Source organism: Ostrea edulis, chromosome 1, assembly GCF_947568905.1.
Source record: "Ostrea edulis chromosome 1, xbOstEdul1.1, whole genome shotgun sequence".
Lineage (NCBI taxonomy): Eukaryota > Metazoa > Mollusca > Bivalvia > Ostreida > Ostreidae > Ostrea > Ostrea edulis.
This window is the reverse complement of record NC_079164.1, coordinates 38,062,787-38,079,999: the sequence shown is the minus strand read 5'-3', so window position 1 is coordinate 38,079,999 and position 17,213 is coordinate 38,062,787. Positions and strand designations below refer to the sequence as shown.

Sequence of the window (17,213 nt, the reverse complement as noted above, 5' to 3'; positions counted from 1 at the left end):
GACTTTAGCGTTTCCTTATCGTATTGGATGTGGATTAGCCGGAGGCAATTGGACTCATTATAGACAATGGATTTGTGACTTTGCTTATCAGTATCATAAACATGTGTACATTGTCAAGAAAATGTAACTTTATTATAGCTTTATTCTAGCTATTACTTGTGTTAATAAAACTTTTTTTAAAACAAACTTGTGTGTTTCTTGATTTTTGCCATAAAAAGTGTCTTTTCAAAAAAGTTGGTGGCCCTGAAAAGGGCCGTTTGGTCCTAAGGACCGACTTTCAATCCCTGGTTCCGGTAAACCGGCATAACGGGCACCGTCCCCGGGTGTGTCGCCGCTCCTGTAACTCTTCCACGCACGAGCAGCAAGCTGGGCGCTGCCCACATCCCCTGCACGTAATACCGGAGTGTACCCTGTCTTGCCAGCAGACAGGGCACTTAAACCAGATAGGAACCGCCCTATCTGCCCAGCCAGGGACAGTCATAGGGTGGTTCCTCGGGGGATGAGTTGCCACCGGTGTGTGGGTTGGTCTCGGTGGTGGTGTCCTCCCTGCAAACCGTATGGTAGGTGGTGGGGGTCTTGCAGGGGTTGCTGGTCTCGGTGGTGATGACGTGGCTGACACCAACAGCGACGGACTCTGGGCTGGACTGGGCGGTGGTGCGGGGGACGGCGACCTCGGTGAATACTCCACCGGTGACGCTGGTGAGTCGCTCATCGGCACCGGGCTGTATTCCACTGGTGCCGATGGGATCGCTGGTGGTGGTGTTGCCGGGGAGTAAGGTGGTGGTGGTGAGGGTGGCTGTGGGGCCCGTCGGCGCGGTCTCGTGGCCGTGGAGATTCGAGCGGTGCGGCGGCGGGGTGCCCTCCCTTCATACTCGGCCCGCACCCGACAGATGATCTCACGGACCCCACTCTGGTCGAAAGGGGAGAAGGTGCTCAGGTCGTTCTCAGAACGCACGACCCAATTCTCCCCTACCCGTTCCTCAGCCACCACTAGGAGCCGGTACCGGAATCCAGGCAAGGTCTGGAAATTGTAGAACGGGTCTCTTCTTGTAGCCATTCTTCTTTCTTCTTTCTTCTTTAAAATCCTTCAAAAATCTTCTTTCTTCTTAAAAGCAGTGCTGGATCACCAGTGAAGCGAACTGGCGAGTGCGCCGGTATATATCAGGAAAGCGCGGACCTCCTCGAAAACATCCCTCGCTTCGGAGACGAAGCCAAGATGGCGGCCGTCAAAATGGCTGATTTGTGCTTTCGAGCAGAGAGTTTTTTCTCATTGTCTTTTTCTAGACATTCGATATCTGTGTATGGTAGATTTAATCTGATAGATTCTGAGACGGCGAATGCATTAAACTTATTTTTATTTTGCTACGTCGCATAGTTTTCAAAGAAACAGCGGTTAAAGAGGTCGAGTCGAGGTTCGATGTTTCTTCACCACCTCTTTAAAAATTTATTTCTCGACCATGTACATCCCTAAAAACATCTCATAAGGTCTATTCGATAGAAAACACCTTATTTGATTCGATTTTCACTCTACCTTTAGGATTTTCTGGATTCCTCAACAAATAAACCCTTCTCTGAGAGACTCAACCAAACACAGCTTTCGTGTAAACAATTTTATTCATGTCACATATTTCAAATACATAACTCCCACACACAACACCAATTCACATGTCTTTTTAAAATAGGGTCCAACATTTTTTCCATTTCTCGAATCCTGCGTTGAAATCGATATCGATCAGCGGCTACAGTCATCCAGATACTTGTCCGGTCTTCTTCGGGTAACCGATACACTTCATTATGATCCAGATTAAAAGTCACACGTTTAACTTGACGTACAACTCTCGAAGACATCGTAGTCTGATTTTCTCGATTTCTGCTCTGTCTGTGGGTCGAATTCGTTTCAATTCCTGGCCCATTAAATGAATCAATACTAAGGCTTGCGGGGTGATCCGGTTCTCGATCAAATACTGACAGAGACATGGATAGTCCTTTAAGCTGATGGGAAATAATTCTTCTCGCATATAGTGTAACACAAATTCAATCTGCCAAGAATGAATGTCTGTGAGATAATCCAATACATAAGTTATCGCTTTCTCTGTGATGTGGTCACTGCTGGCCATCCTCCGGGAATAAATGAAATGAATTAAGTTCTTCACACTTTATGTATACTTCTCGAAGCCAGTCCTTGGTGATACTTTCAATCTCGGCGGTTTTTTCAGACATGCGTTTCTTGAATTCCTCCCCCAGGACATAAATTAACATCAATCCCGCATCGTTATAGAGATTGATGTATATCCGGTTCCGTAGATCTGTATATTCGTCCAGAGTCATTGGAAACACTCCCGCTATCAGAAAATTTTTAACAGCTTGAAACACCGTATCGTCTTGCATTTTCTCCACCCATTCTAATGCATGGTTATGCGCTTTTTCTGCGATGTTGTCACTGCTGGCCATCCTCCAGGAATAAAGGAAAAGAAAAACGGTTAGGTTTTTTTATACACCTTTTCCAACCAGTGATCGGTAATCGCTACAATCGCCCCAGTCTTCTCAGGTTCCCGTCGTCTAAATTCTTGCTCCATGGTATAAATCATGATCAATCCAGACTCTCTGTTCAGGTTGTCGGCTATATGCTTGCAAACGCCGGAATATTCATATAAGGTCATAGGAAATTCCCAAAAGATCAACAACTTCATGGCAAATTTATATCTCAACGGCTGTTTTTCTTTCCAGTCCTTGATACACTGTAATGCAGCGCTACGAGCGTTGTTCACCGATTCTTTGTAGTCCTTGAAATGCTGTAATACAGCGGTAAGAACGTTGTTGGTCAATTCAGCCATGATGATCAAAATGAAAAAATTCCAAAACGTTCTTGTTTTATAACACGACAGCCATTCCTTTCATACGAATCAGTTCCACGAATCCTTTTTGTAGACAATCGCGTAAGATCCGATCAATGTCACTCATCTGGTCTGGAAGATTCTGTTTCAATTCCTCAGCATACAAATAAATCATGAGTAAACGTCCCGTATTGGTATTCTCCGCTAATGAATCAGCAATCCGTTGAAAACTATGTACATTTCTGACCTCCGGTGACATCTGTTGTACAAATTGACGAGCATTTTGAATGGCAGGGTCGTGTAAGGCCACGTTCATACATTGTAGTACATAACTATATCCATTTATTCTCGTAGTAGCACTGCCGCCCATAGTAAATAACGAACGTTCAGAAAACACCTGTATTTATAGGTAAAGGTTATGCATCACGTGATCAAACACCTGCACCACGTGATCAAACACCTGTACGTCAGCTGGTTTTTCTACAGTCATTCTTGTCTGACCTTCAGTCATGGATACACGGAGAATTTTAAGAGCGAGACGCCGCCGCCAGGGAATACAATCAGTGGAGAATTTAACCATAGTAGAAGATTATGTAGACGAGATGGAGATCTGGGACAATTTAGTACAGAGATGTCGCCATCGATTACGCTGGGGCCGATCTAAAAATTGGTGTTTTGACTATGTATTGCGGTCACATGAAACAGTGGAGGATATTTACCTGCGATTAAGTGACATGTACCTGAAAAATTCCCCCCTCATACAGTACATGATTTACCAGTTTTACACGTTATTGAACGGCACTCAAAAAGTATCGGGATTTATTCGACTGGAGAAACCACGCCACCGGAGAAGTGTATGGGTATTGTTTTGGGATGCACACTGGATGTGGGAAACCGTCGAAGAGATACGTTTCCCCGGGAGAAGAGCTCGACAATTAGTACAACACATTATATCCGAAGATCATGACTTACACGTGTATATAGAAGAACCTGCGTATGAAGCCGGCCATTTTTAAAAATAAAAATTTCATGCACAGCCCTTTTTAGGGCTACTTTAAACACCAATATAAGTTCCATTCCACTAAAGTCAATGTGTACCAATGTGCACTAGCACGCGCTGGTCGCGAGAAACCGGCTTTTCAAGTTCAATTAGTGCACTAGCACGCGCTGGTCGCGCGATGTTCTAGCTGAAACCGGTTTTTCCAGAAAAAAATGATGCAACCACGTGCTCCCCACGTGCCCCCCACGAGACAGAATAGTCTAGACATTTTGCTGGCTATAAAAGCGGAGCCCCAGTGTCAGTCCTCATTCGATCTTCAATCACCTTCCAGAAGACATGGCTCAGAAACAACTAGAATTTGTGGACAAAGCTCAGAAGAAAATAGATCAGCTGGTACAGAAGCAGATGGGACCACAGAAAGACTACATTGAACTGAAGAAAGCTAAGAGTGACGATCAGAAGACTGAACTGGGGAAGACCTCGAACTTCTTGCTCACGTCTCCAGACTACGTTGCTCAAAGAAGAAGAGAAGAGAAGAAGATGGCCCAGACCTCGAACCAGACCACGAGCTTCAATCTCACGCCTTCAGACCACGTTGCTCGACAAGAGAAGATAGCCCAGACCTCGGATTACCTCCCTAGCCAGAATCCGACAGACCCCGGATTAGGCTTCTATTTTCCCGATTCACAGGATGCTACGGGACTGGAGATGGGCTTATACGATAAACTCCCCTTCGGTGGAGAAGATTCCCCCATGAGCAGGACCGATTTCGCTATCATTACCACGACACTAGACGGGATCGTTAACCGCATTAATGTGCTGAGTAATGAGATTGGAAATCATACCACAATCCTACTGAAGAAGCTGGAAGAGCTGACTTCTAAAAAACCTAGGAAGGAATACACTCCAGATTACACTGCTAACCCGTGCTACACGTGTGGAGAAACAGGTCATTGGTCGCCGGATTGCCCACAGAAAACAGATTATCCGCAGACCAGTAAGAAATCGAGGTCAGCAGATTCTCAACAGACCAGCAAGAAAACCAAACAAAAGGATCCTTGCTTCAAATGCGGAAAAATAGGACACTGGATTAGTGAGTGTCCAGAAGAACAACTGGAAATAGATGCGATGATTGGGTCCGTACCTGGCTCAAAATCCCCTGTGAAGAGAGAATACACACCGTTAGAGATGTGGAATCCAACCGCACCTACTGAAGAACGGCCAAAAAAGAAGAAGAAACTCAGCAGAAAGTAATGGACTGTGCTTGAACTGTTATGCTTATTGAACTGTTTTTATGCTTATTGAACTGTTTTTATGTTTATTGAATTGTTTTGCATTGTTCTATGCTTGTACCATTGTTCTTTAATAAACATGTCAACTTAAAACCTTGTGTTATTCTTTAGATTTAATACACAGGATTTAATACACAGGATTTCACTGGATTTTATACCGATTTTCAGAAAAATAGCAGGAACTCATTCCAGGAACTCAAAGCGAAAGTACCGCATGCTAAAATTAGACCAGCGGCCATAGGCCAACCTATTCACCGGCCTACAACCCCTGCTGGGGTTGACCCCGTCCTAGTGCACTCCGTTGACCCCGACACCGCTTGACCAATCAAAAACGCCCTTGCTTGACCTCATTTGCATAAAAAGTGCACTCAGTTGAACCCCCTATCGGGAGGGCTTATACTACTTTTCTTGTAAAAAAAAATATAACACCATATTTCTCATCCCTTTGCCAATCAAAAAGAATGACTGAAGTTTTTTTGTACGTAAACCTCTAATTTATACACATAAAGAGTAAAAATTTAAATACTCTTCACTGTTATTGATTTTTTGATTTGTTTAAAAGGACATTATCACACTAAAATGGCTGAAATTTTAATGCTTTTTTATGTACGTGCACATAAAGGATTCTTTTTGCATGCCCATAAACTGGAAAAGCACCCCTTCCCAGCCCGGCCGTATAAATTCTACCAAGGTTAAAATGATGAGAGTTTTCACGCCCGAAAGACTCGCTTACCTTTAAAAAGTGCATTCATACACATGTACTGAAAGGTGATGAAAATTTTATATAATTTCCAATACCCGTGCATATGTCTTTAATATATTTAAAAAGATGTCCGTTATAAGACGGGACGTATTTTGAATGAAAGATTATGCACTGAACCTCGATATCATCAAACAATTACCTGAAGATATTTCCGCTATAGAAATTGAAGCGAGTGATTAATCGCAGCATCTCGGGCATTTCCGTTAGAGGTCGGAAAGCCCTGGTATGTTGCTTTGCTTTGGTACACAAATCTATCATTTAACAAAGCATCCGGTTGCGTACAGGACTTTTGTTTACAACACGCTTAAAAATCAAAAAGCTTTAAATCGTAACCATTTCTGCTCACCATACATTTAGAATGGAATATTTGGAAATCCAGATCTGATGGAATTTATAGACCAGCATGGTTGAGAATCGTTATAAAGTTCGGGACGTCGACAGAGGCTGGGCGTGGGTTGTCCTAGGGGCCAGCTTCCTGTCCCTCCTTCTGAACGGATGTTTGTTGTACGGAGTCGGAATCACCCATGTGGCTTTCCTGCGTTATTACAAGGAATCGGATGCCTATACCTCATTTGTGGGATCCCTTTTCAGCAGCCTGCTGCAACTTGTTGGTAGGTGGTTAAATGACTAACAATGAATGCCTGGGAGCCGCGTGGTCGTCTTGTTCGGAATTCATTCATACGATTAAGATGTTTAAGTAGAATAGAATTGCCAATAGGGATGAATGTTGAATATAAGTAATGTAAATAATAAACATGGTCGTGTATATTGTTCAGGGTCACTCTACGGATTGGATGATCACTACATTGTGTATGACGACAGACCGACATTTAACAGATTGAGGTGCATCCGGTGCATATCTAAATCGATCGGTGTAAATTTCAAACACAATTTACATGTAACGCTTTTAAACATGTCATTGTATTTATATACACTTCTGTATGGTGCAAAATTAGTGTTTAAAATGTGTTATAACACACTCCGTATTAAAGGTTATCGTGAATTAAAAAAAAAAAAGATGTGAATGTTTGTAATCTCAAAGCCATACTGTACTTCATTTATAAAAGATAAAGAAGTCTTTATCAAATAATAACGATTCTGTACAAATTTGATAAAGATACACGGTGTGGGGAAACAGTTATTTGGATTCGTGGACTAATCGAAATTTTCGTATAAAGTCACTTAAAGTAATTCCACCCTCCCGTGATGTCATCAGATTTTACAAAATCAATGATTTATTTAGATTTATGCATGGTAAGAACATAAATTTTGTTGGAATCTTTTCCTATAGTTATTGTAAAAAAAATCTTGTTTAAAATAAAATATTTCAAAAGTCTAAGTTATAGATGAATAATCAATGATACGTTTCAAAATATTGAAACCTAAGGGCAATAACTCTGTTTCTATTGATTTCTTTATCAAGTCTATTATGCGATAGATTTCCTTTATTTTTTTACAGACATTTTGCATATTTTAGTGAAGATACAGTTTCATGAAATTGTTATAAATGCTACTATATCCTCATAACCAGTTTGTATGAAATTTTAACGAAAATTGCAATTTTCTGATGGTGATATATGATTCTGTTTATGTACGTCTCACATCTTAAAAAGTGTGATGACCTATGTATTTCATTTGATAATTTGTTAGTTTTAACTCTAATGAATGGAAATAAATACACATTGTAAACTTGTATCAGATAAAACTGCGAGTATGGAGTTACCTTAAACAAAGACAACACCACACCTGCCGTTTGAGCTCGTACATCCTTTGATCCATCACCACCCTTTGATCCACCTCCACCCTTTTTCAATGTACAGAAGAAAACTAATATCTATTTTGTGTAAATCCGTGGATTCTTTGTATGTTATACACATCTATTTTTCAATTCCTAAGGCCACTTTGTGCTTTTATCAAACTTTTAAGTTGCACAGTTTTACAGTATTATATATATATATATATATATATATATATATATATATATATATATAGAATGTATATGTAAGTACGTACCTTTGTATGTGTATATGAACAGCCTTGTTGTTACTTTTATTATACAGACTTCTGACCACTAAATTTTCGATGTTTTATTTTGTCCTTTATAACCGATTATTCAGATTTTGCATTATTTTACACTTAAAACGATAACGTTCTTGATATAGCGATATTACGTTCGTAGTACAGTAGCAATATTATAACGAAAGGTGAAGATAAAGAACAGTGATCAATCTCATAACTTTCACAAGCAATACAAAATAAATAGTTGGGGAAACACGACCCCTGGACACATCAGAGGTGGGATCAGGTGCCTAAGAGGAGTAAGCATCCCCTGTCGACCGGTAACACCCACCATGAGCCCTAAATCCTGATCAGGTAAACGGTGTTATCCGTAGTTAAAATCAGTGTGCCAAGAACGACCTACTAACAATCGGTAGGGAACATGTCAGACAGCATTTGATCCAATGCTAAGTTGTATTGACGAACTAGATCGTTATAACGACCATAGAATGGCAGAGTAAATTGCGCAATTAGAGTCAAAATAACTACTAGGCCTAGTAGGAAAAATGTGGATTATCAAGGAAAAAACCCTGTTCAATATGATCATTCGCATCAATATTTTGAAGGAGCCGGGGGTGGGTTGCACAGTTCTATCATCATGTACTTTGTGCTGCTTTATATGGATAAGTGAAGATAATGAACAGTGACCAATCCTATAAAGAATGCAAAATAGATAGTTGGGCAAACACGGACCCCTGGGCACACCAGAGGTGGTATCAAGTGCCTAGGAGGAATAAGCATTCCCATTTGACCTGTCACACTCTCTGCAAGATCAGTATCTTGATTAGATAAACGGAGTAATCCGTAGTTAAAATCAGAATGTGAAGATGAAATAAATAGAAGTAAAATATCTTTATTTTAAAGTGCAAAGCTTAAATCACACGTTTGCAGAGTAGGTCGATTTCAGTATTAAAGAAATCTAGCACAGTTCTTTATCAAATGCATGAACTGAGGTTGGGGTTTCAAAAAAGCATTCAAGAAGGGTTTGGTTTGTCCTAGATATTTAACCAAAATAGCTAAATGCATAAGATCATTCTACTTCATGAAAATGCATATTACATGATACAGTTAAGGTAACCCGCAAATTTCTTAATTCTTTGTTTTCCTTGTTACAGGGCCGTTGTCAAGTTTCTTTATTAATGTTTTCAACTGCCGCCTCACAATGATTGTCGGAGGAACTCTCGTCTTCATCGGATGTTCATCCACTTTCTTCGCTCATTCACTTGATGTAGCGCTTATTACGTATGGCATCACTGCAGGCAAGTACAAACATTTCAAACTAAAGCATGTAGATCGTTAGCATCAAGAGGGAGTATCCTTAGATATATACATGAAGCAGTGAATTAATGAGGTATCCCGGGGATACATTACAGATACACAAGCTGTTTATGTAGTCGGTATAAAGGCGAATTGCACGGGGTTTAATTTCATGGTCGATTCACATTACAGAATTCATGTTATAGTGGACAAACTCCATGTAAACGCTGGATCGATTTTACGCACTTTTATGCATATCTGGATCTCTATAAGATATTTTTTTTTTTAGATTGAAGAGACAAACAGACAGAAAAACATATTCACGCACGCACACATGGGAGAGAGAGAGAGAGAGAGAGAGAGAGAGAGAGAGAGAGACTGTAGGTTATCAAATTATGTTGTACACAGAAAAGTAACTTTACCACTGAACAAGTTCAACATTCCTTTGTATAATGTTTTCAAAATTCTAGTTAGCTGGTACATGTATCATTACATTTGTGTAATTATACATGTACCAGCTAACTAGAATCAGCTACGGTTGACAACAGAAGGAAGGACAATTAATGTACATCCTAATTTAAACATTCAGATCAAATAAATAAATATACAGAAGGAACAGAAAAAATGGTTCCCGCATATCAATACTTCATAGTATCCTTATTGTATTTTACGGCATTGTGTGTCAATAGAATGCATCCTTTAATAATGATACAGATGAGCATGCTGGAATATCCCCCTAATGCAATTCAATTTATTTGCTCAAATCATGTTAAATGGTACATGTACATGAGGAACAAAACCGTACAAACACAATTTTTACAATATATACCATAGGGTGATATGTAAATGATACGTGAGGTACAAACACAATATCTAAAATATATACAATAGGTCATCAGATGTCCATATACATGTGAATGGTAAAGTATATATAGTCTACTCCGGATATAATGAAATCCAGGGGAGCGACCTGAATTGTTCATTATATCCAAAGTTCAATATAACCAATGCTGAACTACACAAATATTGCTACTGGGGGATTTACTTTAACTTCAATATAACAGATATTTCAATATAACCGACTTCAATATAAGTGGCGTGGACTGTAACATAGTAAGATAAAGGTCAAGGTAAACATGAGAAATAAGTGGAATCCTAGTGATATATAAAATAAATACACAAAAATTTCTTAAAGTTGTAATAATTTGGTTTGATAAAACCTCCAAAATGTTTATTATTCCTTATGCATATTGTTTTGCACCTTTCAATTTGTCTTTCGGTCTGTAGACCAAATATTGTCCGCTTTGCTTGACAGACATCACACTTGGTACACTGGTATATGTATATCTTAAGGAGAAGATAACCATACTAATTTTGAGGTCATATGGTTAATGGCAAAGGGTCAATCCACTATGTACATAGGAAGATGTTGTCTGTTCGATATCTTGAGAACCCTCAACTTGATACACTGGAACGTCGTAAGGAGTAGATGGATTCTCTTCGTGGGAAACCCACGGTTGATTACGCTTCGTCCCTCTCTCCATCACCCGTGGGTCTATTCATTCCTACTCACTCGCAATTTGATTGGGCTCTCATCGTACATCCTGAGCGAATTTGTCCAATTAACAAGACGCTTTCAGTCCGATTTCGGTATACAATTGTTGTGATATCAAAGTTAAGTTGATGCTATATGTACCTTTATAAACAGAAGGGTTTTCGTTATTATAACGATTACTTTGACTGGACGATATTTTAAAATGTTTATTCATGAGAACGAGTGAGTAGGAATGAATGCAGTCTGATTAAAATCAAACCTCTCACTTCGCTCGATATACGGATAGTCGCAGCGACTATCTGTATATCGAGCGAAGTGAGAGGTTTGATTTTAATCAGACTTGAATGAATGGACCCACGAGTGATGGAGAGAAGAACGAAATGTAATCAATCGTGGGTTTCCAACGATGATGAATCCTATCGATTTGAAGTTTACATAGTCAAATGTCAAGGGTCAAACTGAATATAGTAATAAATTGTCAGCTTTATATTTTTTAGAATCATTTGCTTCATTGACACCAAACGTGGTACACTGGTACATTGTAAGGAGTAGTGAACTCTGTTTATTTTGGATTCATGTGGTCAAGGGTCAAGGGTGAACTAGACATAGTAATATATCGTCTGCTTCATATTTTGAGAATCATTTGCTTGATTGGCACCAAACTTAGTATACTGATACATCATAAGGGATAGATAAACCATACTGATTTTGAGATCACATGATTAAAGTTTAAGGGTCAATTTACTCTAGATCTAGGAAGAATTTCGGGTTGGGCACCGTTAAAGCCTTAAAAGTGGAATGCACCCCCCCCCACCCCACAAAAAAATTTACATAATACATTATAGGATTAATTATATGATAAACATTTTCATACTATTCTGTTGATATACGGCCTAGATAAGCTTCAGTACTAATTTGAAAACGATAAGAATTGAAATTGCCGCCATCTATAGAGGCTACTATGATGTGGAACTCTTGTATTCAAGACCACAAAAATCAATAATGTTGACGTCACACCGTCTGTTCCAGTTTTGATGAGATAAGATCATTAAAGATGTACATGTGGTTGGTTTTACGAATAAATAGGTTGATGACTTCCTGTCAAGCTGTTAATTGCACTAATGCGAAGGGGAGATGTGAAAAGTTTTTTTCTTCTTCAAAATTTCTGACACAACCGAGTCATTTGAAAAGAAAAGACTATGTAAACTGTGGTCGGATCCATCATTTGCGTAATGACAAGTTGAGGTTCTAGACATTTGTATGACGAAACGTGCACCGTATGCTTGGTCTGCGACTCGACTGAACGTCTTCTTTTCTCGATCTCTCCTTGCGAAATCTATACAATTCCAAACTTACCTGTTCGTGACTTGTGATGTTTACAGTGCTGCTGATGAAATAAACCGGAACCGACGATGTGACGTCATTAATTAAACTTTAATGGCCGCTCTCTTAGCGGCGGGTAATTCAAAATAAATGATATATTAGTATTGATTTAATCGTTAAGCAAGGGTTTTTGTTGTTAAAGACTGTCATTTACGATATCAGTAAGTAATTCTTTATTCACAAAAGCAACAATGTGGTTAGGATTGTTTTTCCCTTTAAGGACGAAACGGTACGATACGATACTTCTTAACGATAAAGATCCATCCCTGGTCAACGGTCATAAGCGCCGAGCATAAGCCAAAATTTTGCAGCCCTTCACCGACAGTGGTGACGTCTCCATATGAGTGAAATATTCTCGAGAGGGACGTAAAACAATATTCAATCAATCTTAGCGATACTTTGATATATAATCAAGAAACAACTCAGTCTCAAAAACCCTTTAGAATCATGTTTCACCCCATTGTAAGTTTATGAATACGCTGATAAGTATTTTCAAAGTGTCTGACGTCTCACTTGTGTCAGGAGTTTTCTCCAATCTTGATTCCTCAATCTTAAATCAGAAGATACTCAATAAAGCATTATAAATGTCTTTTGCTAAACAACCAGTAGTGAAAGTAAAATTTACTGAAGTTAGTGTGTTTCTTTTGTTTACAGTTCACTGTGACACTCATAGACGAAAATACGGGAAAAACCTGATGAATGATCGCTTCAGTTTTAGCATTCCAGTATTCAAAATGATTGTTGTATATCAAAAAAAAAAAAAAAGAAAGAAAGAAATAATGCTAAATTGATATAGACTTTAATCGAAAATCGAACTTTTCAAATATGAATTGAATAATTGAAATGTCAAGCAGAGGTATCGTATTTTGCATTTCGTCGATTAACATAACCTTAAAAAGCACGGTTGTAGTTTTCATTGAATCAACTCAAACATTCAATAGAAATACAAGGAGGGTGTTAAAACTTTGAGGGATGAATAGAAAATTATTGATAGATAAACATCGATATTGATACCGGTATGAAATGAAACGGTATTTTACCGGTAATTTTGAAAGAAGTCGGTACGGTATTGATACCGAGTTCCGGTGTCCAACTCTCAGGAAGATATAGTCCGCTCAATATCTTGAATTGTTCTGGCACTACTATCAATTAAATGATACATGTTTGTAACCCTTTTTAATTTTTGCACCATGGACGTACATGTTTCTGAAACCTGAAAGGTTTTTCCGTAATATCTTTTGTCTAAATATTTTCCTTATTTGGGAAAAGGAAATACAGTGTAAGGTATAGTGAAATTATTATTATTTTTTTTTTAGTTTTACAGACTCTCTGTAGTTTGCTATTCTGAGTATATTATACACCACACTGCACTGCATCGTATTCAGTTTGTTGCTTTCTTTCATCAAGACAATGAAGTTCAAGTGGCGAATTTCCTTCACTGTTGATTATGAATTTCTCTGGTTTTGGATTCAGTGACCTCTCGCACAAGGCTATGTTTGATGTAAACTCACAAGGAATCAAATGGCGTTTGTTTAGGTGCTAACTATCTAGAATTTTCTATAACACTGGTAGAAACATCATCAGGTAAGTTATCATCAATATACCTTTCATATGCCCGAAGAATGTATGTTTTAGCTTTGGCGATAGCAATGATCGTATTCAGATCTTCTTCTTCTTCTTCAAGTTTTAGTCTTAATTTTGCTAATACCAACTCCTTCTTTTGTGCAAGTGCTGCTCGACGAACTCTTAATTCTGCTACTTTTTGTTTTCGATTGTATTGATTGCAATCAAACACAATGTAGTTCAGTTCACATCCTTGTTCCACAGGCACTCGTTTAGTTTATCTATAATAAAAATTGTTTTTCTATAGATAAACTATAGGTTGTTTACAGGAAAACCATTTTTTTTGGTCATAGATATCTAAAACGTTGAGTGTCTGTTCCTTGATAAAGATTCAAAATATCAGTGAACGATATCTTCGTTTAGGCAGGGGTTAATTTCTCTCCAGCTCTTGGCATCTTGGAATCTAGTATCGTAACAAAATATTCTTCTTGGCTTGACTTTATTATTCCCAAAGCAAAACAGTCTGACAGATCCACATAGAAAAGATGCCTAGAAAAATCTAGTAACACTATTTAGATTGATTGGAGGTGATCAATCAGTGATCTTTTCCCTATATCTAGTGCATGGAAGCATTTTTAAGGAGACGACCCGATTGAATGATAACTCATTTTGATTTTAGGTCTCGTTGATATTTGATGAATTTTTGTCCCTTGATATTGGTGGTTACACCACGTAATACTCGAACTTCATGTGATCTATATTGAACGGGCAAGGCAATCGCACTATTGATGGGACTTGTTGTAGTTACAATGAATTGAAATTAAATTAAGAAAGCCACATCCGTTTGGTTTTGTTCACTGTTTTGGATGTGACTGATATACGTGTTCAATGGAGATGGTTTTATTTATTAGTTACCATGTGCATCATGCCTGTTGTGGCCAAACAGCCATTTAGTGAAAGGTGAAGATAACGAAGAGTGATCAATCTCATAGCTCCTATAAGCAATACAAAATTAAGAGTTGGGCATACACGGATCCCTGGATAAACCAAGAGGTGGGATCAGATGTCTAGAAGGAGTAAGGAACCCCTTTCGACCGGTCACACCCGTCATGAGCCCTATACCTTGATCAGGTAAATGAAACAATCCGTAGTCAAAATCAGTGTGCCAAGAACGGCCTAGCAATCGATGAGAATGCACTGATCAAGTTACCTGGAATTACGAAGCCAGCACTCTAACCACTTAGACGTGTCACATATAATGTGACGATATTAAAAACGACATTTTATACAATCAGTTCATGAAATCCATAACACATGCCTATTTTCATTGAAGGAATAGGCAATGGATTGGTTGCCACACCACCACTGGTATCTGTGGGATACTATTTTAGGGAGAAGAGGGGATTCGCTATAGGATTTGCAGTGGCGGGAGCGGGTACAGGAATGTTCATAAGCGGCCCCCTTTTCCAATATCTTATAGATTCCTATGGACTTAAAGGAGCAATGTTGATATTAGGTGCTATTTTTGCCAATCAGATTGTGCTTGGGTGTTTAATGAGACCTTCTGAAACAGAAATTCAACATAAAGCGCTAAGGAAAAATGATGAAAAGAGTAGTATCAATCTCAGAAAAATTCTCCGTCTCGATATTTTCTGTGATAAAATGTTTCTGGTGATTCTTCTGCAGTTCCTAATCTGGAATACTCCGTTTTCTATGCTTATGCTGCACCTGCCTAACTTCTCTGTTGTCAATGGTTCAACGGAACAGCAGGCTGCCTTTCTGATTTTCTTGGTTGGCATTACAGGAACGATTGGGCGTGTTCTCACTGGAATGGCAGTAAGTCCACACGTGATTGACCCCGTGTTGATGAATATAGGTATTACGGGTATTTCAGGTATAATATGTGGACTATTTCCGATGTATTCTTCCACGTATACCGGACAGTGTGTGTTTGCCTCTCTTTTTGGTATATATAGTGGCGCTTTAACAACCATGGTTACACCACTAAGTGTTGAATTGCTGGGATTGGAGAAATTGTCATCTGCTGTTGGAATTATGTATTGTATAGGGGGCATCGGTTATATTATTGGACCAACATTTGCAGGTAAAAATATGAGAGGTTAATCATTGTTCATTTCGCAATAATTGAGTTATTACTTTAATTTTACCATGTCTAAACGTTGAACAAGAAGTAAAGCAGGCTTTGAAGGAATGTTCGAGTTTGAAAGATTTCTTAACTAGTGTAGGTTTATCTACATTTGTTATACATTTTCACGGTCAGTACCTGAACGGTCAATTTATTTCCAGCTAAAGTACAAAACATAGAAGAAAATTATAAAAGACGTGAGTTTTCACTGTCAGACCAAATAATGATACATGTGCCATATCTATTAATTTGGGAATTCCCAAAACATTTTTGGTTCGTAGAGGAACAAATCAATCGTTATATAATCACATCGAAGGCACGCTCAGGTGAATATGATGGCTTTTTTTCTAGCTTGTTGGATTGCAGCCAGAATTATTTAGTCATATAATAATTTTGTTTTTTCGTTTTAAGGCATTCTGATCGACAGTGGTGGAAAATACGAAACAACGTTTTATATATCAGGTATGTTGTGATCGAAACGTGTACAGCCTATAGTGATCAAGTTCACGTTTAACTCTAGATACTTTTACTCTAGATAAAGGAACGTGCATTATAATTATAATGATTCTGCTTCACTTTCTTCCTTACGAAATAGTTGCTGAGAAAAATGCGTTGGCAAAATACACATACATTAACAATGATCAATTATATTTGTTTGGATTTTTCTGTAGGTGTACTTCTGATGATTGCATCTCTTTTGACATTGATATCAACATGTTGGAGGAAAGACTGTGGATGTCAGATGATCGACCAATATGAAATACAGCCTGTAAACCAATCCATCAAGAATTCAGCGTTTCTTCGTCAATCTGGACTTTTAGCCGGATCCATGGTAATTCAGACAGACGAGAAATTAGGCAGTGCGTCTGCATTATCTATGAAACGCCCTCACATGCAGGGATTAAATCAAGATGGAGTATGTAAGAGTGACGAAAGCCTGTTTAGAAATGTTATTGTTCGGAAATTACAGCCAGACATTGATGGATGTAATCCTCAAAGCGTTTTGCTAAAAGTTCAACCTTCTGATCTGGATAGAGACGATACCCATACTGAAACTGCCATAAACCATGACATCGAATAATCAAATATTGAAAATTTATATTATATTATATACATTTATATACATTTTAGATATGAGTCGTCTTGTTTCTCTCCCAGAATTTGGGATGACACTCTACCCATATAACTAGACAATTCACCATTAAGATAATTTAAGTGACGAAAGTACTCATGGGAATTGATTTTCGCTATTGCTACAATGTATGGGATTACACTAAATGCATATTGAAATCTGAGGGTGTTGGCCCAGATTCGAGACTTTGCTCTTTTACACTTGACTGAAAAGTAATAATACAGTTCAGC

At 38.5% G+C, this 17,213-nt stretch overlaps 2 protein-coding genes across 2 annotated transcripts; one reads left to right on the top strand and one right to left on the bottom strand.

The window, feature by feature from the left end:
* Positions 1 to 277: 277 nt before the first annotated feature.
* LOC130047651 (uncharacterized) lies at positions 278 to 1,057 on the bottom strand. The gene has a single exon (XM_056143026.1). It carries the CDS (start codon positions 1,055 to 1,057, stop codon positions 278 to 280), a length of 780 nt encoding a protein of 259 aa, XP_055999001.1.
* A 5,033-nt stretch (positions 1,058 to 6,090) lies between these two features.
* On the top strand, positions 6,091 to 16,981 carry LOC125657406 (monocarboxylate transporter 14-like). The gene is made up of 5 exons (XM_048888006.2): positions 6,091 to 6,500; positions 9,063 to 9,206; positions 15,039 to 15,809; positions 16,263 to 16,313; positions 16,523 to 16,981. Exons 1-5 carry the CDS (start codon positions 6,293 to 6,295, stop codon positions 16,930 to 16,932), a joined length of 1,584 nt encoding a protein of 527 aa, XP_048743963.2. The 5' UTR covers positions 6,091 to 6,292; the 3' UTR covers positions 16,933 to 16,981.
* Positions 16,982 to 17,213: the final 232 nt, after the last annotated feature.

Excerpts from the sequence above, each read along its gene's own strand:
- LOC125657406 (XM_048888006.2), top strand. The coding sequence starts at position 6,293 with ATGGTTGAGAATCGTTATAAAGTTCGGGACGTCGACAGAGGCTGGGCG. Across the intron at positions 6,501-9,062 it reads CAGCCTGCTGCAACTTGTTG|GGCCGTTGTCAAGTTTCTTT; the intron begins GTAGGTGGTTAA and ends TCCTTGTTACAG. Across the intron at positions 16,314-16,522 it reads AACAACGTTTTATATATCAG|GTGTACTTCTGATGATTGCA; the intron begins GTATGTTGTGAT and ends ATTTTTCTGTAG.
- LOC130047651 (XM_056143026.1), bottom strand. The coding sequence starts at position 1,057 with ATGGCTACAAGAAGAGACCCGTTCTACAATTTCCAGACCTTGCCTGGA.